This window comes from Melitaea cinxia, chromosome 25 (genome assembly GCF_905220565.1).
Source record: "Melitaea cinxia chromosome 25, ilMelCinx1.1, whole genome shotgun sequence".
NCBI lineage: Eukaryota > Metazoa > Arthropoda > Insecta > Lepidoptera > Nymphalidae > Melitaea > Melitaea cinxia.
The window spans coordinates 909,780-914,778 of record NC_059418.1 but is presented as its reverse complement, the minus strand read 5'-3'; the positions used below and the strand labels follow the sequence as shown (position 1 = coordinate 914,778).

At 46.8% G+C, this 4,999-nt stretch overlaps 1 protein-coding gene across 1 annotated transcript; it reads left to right on the top strand.

The window, feature by feature from the left end:
- Positions 1-380: 380 nt before the first annotated feature.
- On the top strand, positions 381-1,591 carry LOC123666140 (zinc finger protein 48-like). Its single transcript, XM_045600352.1, has 3 exons — positions 381-461; positions 842-988; positions 1,418-1,591. Exons 1-3 carry the CDS (start codon positions 453-455, stop codon positions 1,547-1,549), a joined length of 288 nt encoding a protein of 95 aa, XP_045456308.1. The 5' UTR covers positions 381-452; the 3' UTR covers positions 1,550-1,591.
- Positions 1,592-4,999: the final 3,408 nt, after the last annotated feature.

Below are 4,999 nucleotides of genomic sequence, written 5' to 3'. Positions count from 1 at the left end.
AGATGTTCCGCGTGAGTGTCTCACACGCCGACACACTGTCACACACACACACCTCACCCAACAAGCACGCCGGCCAGCGCGCGCCGCCCGCGCACGTGTGCCACACCTGCGGCAAGATGTTCCGCGTGAGTGTCTCACACGCCGACACACTGTCACACACACACCTCACCCAACAAGCACGCCGGCCAGCGCGCGCCGCCCGCGCACGTGTGCCACACCTGCGGCAAGATGTTCCGCGTGAGTGTCTCACACGCCGACACACTGTCACACACACACCTCACCCAACAAGCACGCCGGCCAGCGCGCGCCGCCCGCGCACGTGTGCCACACCTGCGGCAAGATGTTCCGCGTGAGTGTCTCACACGCCGACACACTGTCACACACACACCTCACCCAACAAGCACGCCGGCCAGCGCGCGCCGCCCGCGCACGTGTGCCACACCTGCGGCAAGATGTTCCGCGTGAGTGTCTCACACGCCGACACACTGTCACACACACACCAGTACAAAAGTGATGACAAACTAATATTAAACCATATGACCTACTTGCGTATATTGCATGATGCCGTCCATTACTGTGACGTCTCGGGTACATAAATGCACCAGTTTAGTACAACAAATGACAATAAAAAAAACAATGTGCTTTTGACCACACAACTGAAGTAAAACTCCTTTATCTCCATTTAACTTATATCTCCCTCTCAACTCTTCACTCCGTTCGCCTCGCCCGATCACACTTTTCGTAACGCTCACGTCACGCATTCACTAACTTAATCCTACTAAGTCAAGCGTGCGTTTAAAGTTTTACTTTGAAAATTGTAATATCGTGTTGTGTGCGTCAGGCAAAGTCGACACTCGTGAACCACGTGCGCACACACACGGGCGAGAAACCGTTCGAGTGCGCGATATGCGGACGATCTTTCGCGCAACGGACCGCCATGCGGACACACATCAAGCTGGTGCACCTCAAGATACACCGCAGCGCACGGGTATGTGCGCTCACGTAAAGTAATTTCTGGTCCAGCTTGTAACGTCCCACGGCTGGGCATAACCTCTTTCCCCATGTAGAAGGAGGATCAGAGCTTAAACCACGCTGTTCCACTGCGGCCCTACATGTTCCCTACTCTGAGTAACTAAAACTATCTGGTGTATATGATAACTACCGGAACAGACAGCTTAACGTGCTCTCCGAGGCACGGTGAGGAAGCCTACCAGGACAGACATCCAGACCGGAAATATATCCACTCTGAGCGGGAATCGAACCCGCGGCCGTCGTTGTTTAGGCGCAGCCGATACATCACATGCACCATTACACCAGAGCGGTCGTCACATAAATTGTTCATCACCATAATATACTTCTAAAATAATAAATCCCAAAGAAAAGTCCATAAAATTTAAATGGAAAATTTCAATTTTAGATCAAACCGAAGTTACCACCGCCGGAAACGATACCAAAATCGGATATGTACAAAGATGAGTCCCCCCTCATATTCGAGTGGGGCCGTCAGAACGAGCAGTGCGAATACTTCACTGTGACAGCGGGGCCTTGATACACCATTAAATATGAAAATAAAACTATTTAATTGTATACATATATTCGTTTTATTGCCTAAATCTATAGAAATAAATAAAATTGAAGTGTCTGCCTGCCTGCCTGCCTGCCTGCCTGCCTGCCTGCCTGCCTGCCTGCCTGCCTGCCTGCCTGCCTGCCTGCCTGCCTGCCTGCCTGCCTGCCTGCCTGCCTGCCTGCCTGCCTGCCTGCCTGCCTGCCTGCCTGCCTGCCTGCCTGCCTGCCTGCCTGCCTGCCTGCCTGCCTGCCTGCCTGCCTGCCTGCCTGCCTGCCTGCCTGCCTGCCTGCCTGCCTGCCTGCCTGCCTGCCTGCCTGCCTGCCTGCCTGCCTGCCTGCCTGCCTGCCTGCCTGTCTGCCTGTCTGCCTGTCTGCCTGCCTGCCTGCCTGCCTGCCTGCCTGTCTGCCTGTCTGCCTGTCTGCCTGTCTGCCTGTCTGCCTGTCTGCCTGTCTGCCTGTCTGCCTGTCTGCCTGTCTGCCTGTCTGCCTGTCTGCCTGTCTGCCTGTCTGCCTGTCTGCCTGTCTGCCTGTCTGCCTGTCTGCCTGTCTGCCTGTCTGCCTGTCTGCCTGTCTGCCTGTCTGCCTGTCTGCCTGTCTGCCTGTCTGCCTGTCTGCCTGTCTGCCTGTCTGCCTGTCTGCCTGTCTGCCTGTCTGCCTGTCTGCCTGTCTGCCTGTCTGCCTGTCTGCCTGTCTGCCTGTCTGCCTGTCTGCCTGTCTGCCTGTCTGCCTGTCTGCCTGTCTGCCTGTCTGCCTGTCTGCCTGTCTGCCTGTCTGCCTGTCTGCCTGTCTGCCTGTCTGCCTGTCTGCCTGTCTGCCTGCCTGCCTGCCTGCCTGCCTGCCTGCCTGCCTGCCTGCCTGCCTGCCTGCCTGCCTGCCTGCCTGCCTGCCTGCCTGCCTGCCTGCCTGCCTGCCTGCCTGCCTGCCTGCCTGCCTGCCTGCCTGCCTGCCTGCCTGCCTGCCTGCCTGTCTGCCTGTCTGCCTGTCTGCCTGTCTGCCTGTCTGCCTGTCTGCCTGTCTGCCTGTCTGCCTGTCTGCCTGTCTGCCTGTCTGCCTGTCTGCCTGTCTGCCTGTCTGCCTGTCTGCCTGTCTGCCTGTCTGCCTGTCTGCCTGTCTGCCTGTCTGCCTGTCTGCCTGTCTGCCTGTCTGCCTGTCTGCCTGTCTGCCTGTCTGCCTGTCTGCCTGTCTGCCTGTCTGCCTGTCTGCCTGTCTGCCTGTCTGCCTGTCTGCCTGTCTGCCTGTCTGCCTGTCTGCCTGTCTGCCTGTCTGCCTGTCTGCCTGTCTGCCTGTCTGCCTGTCTGCCTGTCTGCCTGTCTGCCTGTCTGCCTGTCTGCCTGTCTGCCTGTCTGCCTGTCTGCCTGTCTGCCTGTCTGCCTGTCTGCCTGTCTGCCTGTCTGCCTGTCTGCCTGTCTGTCTGTCTGTTGTTGTTATTTATTATTATTTAGAATATTGTTTATCATTCTCTGAAGATTTTACGAATATTTGTCAATTAATTTCTTTTTAATGCCCTTTAAAGTGATAGATTCGGGGGTTTTTCACCAATAATAATAAAATTTAAAAAATCTAAAATAGGTGAACATGGATTTTTCAAAATATTTTTCTGTTATTGCGATTGTGACGCGATCACATGATAAATATCAGCTTTCTATTAAATTAAAAATCATCAAAATCGGTCCATCCAGTCAAAAGTTCTGAAATAATATATATAAAAAAAAGACAGTCGAATTGAGAACCTCCTTCGTTTTTGGAATTCGGTTAAAAAGTGTCGCGACAGCATATGTCTAACTATTATAATTATGTCACAATACGTTTGGTGCAACGTTGTTGTGCCAAACAATGCCAGTCTACAATAAATGATTTAAGGTTAACCCACATTTTAAGGAGTTGACGATGTACACGGCGATGTCAACGAATCAGGAATAGGGAGCGTAGCACTAATGGCATCATAAGATGATAGCCTGTCATCTGCTAGATAGAATGATTGTTGAAGAATCTGAAGAATAGATTTAACATTGTTAATTTTTAAAGTTGATAAATCTAAGCTTCATTTCACTACTATGACTAAGGTGAACTATATCAGGTGGACTGATTTACGCTTGATTACCTTATATGTGAAATAAAAAAAAAACTTACGGGACAAAAACAGTGTGGCGTTAGGGTTGGTTTGGTGCCCTCGACTAATTTCGTTGTACTGTTCGCCAATACTTGAAAGTTAGTGGTATTGAAATGATCAGAACAAAGGACACTATTTTTTGCGAGCGTCCAGGTTAGTCTGTTGTTACAAAAAAAAATCCATATATCCCTTAAAATTGGATCTTGAGGAAATCTGCCGAATTTTTATATAAAACATTATGGTCGAAGTTCACATTAAGTAATTCTAGTAAAATGTGTTAATACTCGTGAGTATTGTATTATATTTAATTTAATGCAATTTTATTATACATATATCTATGTTTATTAAAAAAAGCTCGCAATATAATATTTAAATAAATCAAAATCTCAAAAATGTCTGGCTCATCTTTTGCCTTTGCTGTTTTTATCGATAACTATCTACAAACAAACCGGTAACAACACTATCGCTCGGCGACAGCGACTTCTTGGAAACAGACCGACTGGCATATTGTATGAGGGCGAGCGGCCTGTGTTGGTAAACAAATCGTGTCAACACGACCGATAACATTTGTTATTTTTAAGTTTGAAAAATGTTTAAAAGAAATATACAGAAATAATCTGATTAAAAAATATTTACGTATTAAAAAGATAAGGCCATCTTTTAGTAATTTTGACGTGGCAGATCTCTTTTTGCACACATTATGATTTTGATATTATGTACCTAATGAAATAATGATGTTTCTGATACTGATGTTTGGTAGGATATTATTCAGATAATATCATAATATTAATACGTGAACTAAAAACTTTGTACCTCTTTTTACGAAAATTACGTGGACGGGGAAGAATGAAATTTCGCACACTTATAGTTTATATAGAGAAGGAGTGCAGAATGATTATATATTTTTTAAATTATGCTTAAAAAATACATTAAATTTAAAAATCAATAAAAAAAATTACACAAATACACACACTACTATGTATTTGACACATACGCGTCAACCGAATTCAGTTTAGATTACATTTTTTATCAATATGTAATTCGTATTTAAATATGATTTCCAAAAAAATACGATTTACTAAAAATACCGAGCTAAGCTCGGTAACCCAGGTACTCCAATTTAAAAAATCATTGAAAACAAAACATTATTTATGAATAAATATTTGGTTTAGTGTTAAATAATATGTAACGTTTAACAGCGCGCATCAAAACGCGTCGTTCTAAGAACCAAAGTGATAATTATAAAAAATAAAAGTAGTGTATCGTTTATAAGTTAGCTACTCGTGAGGCATGCGTGACTCACGCTTGCCATTTTCTCGGACA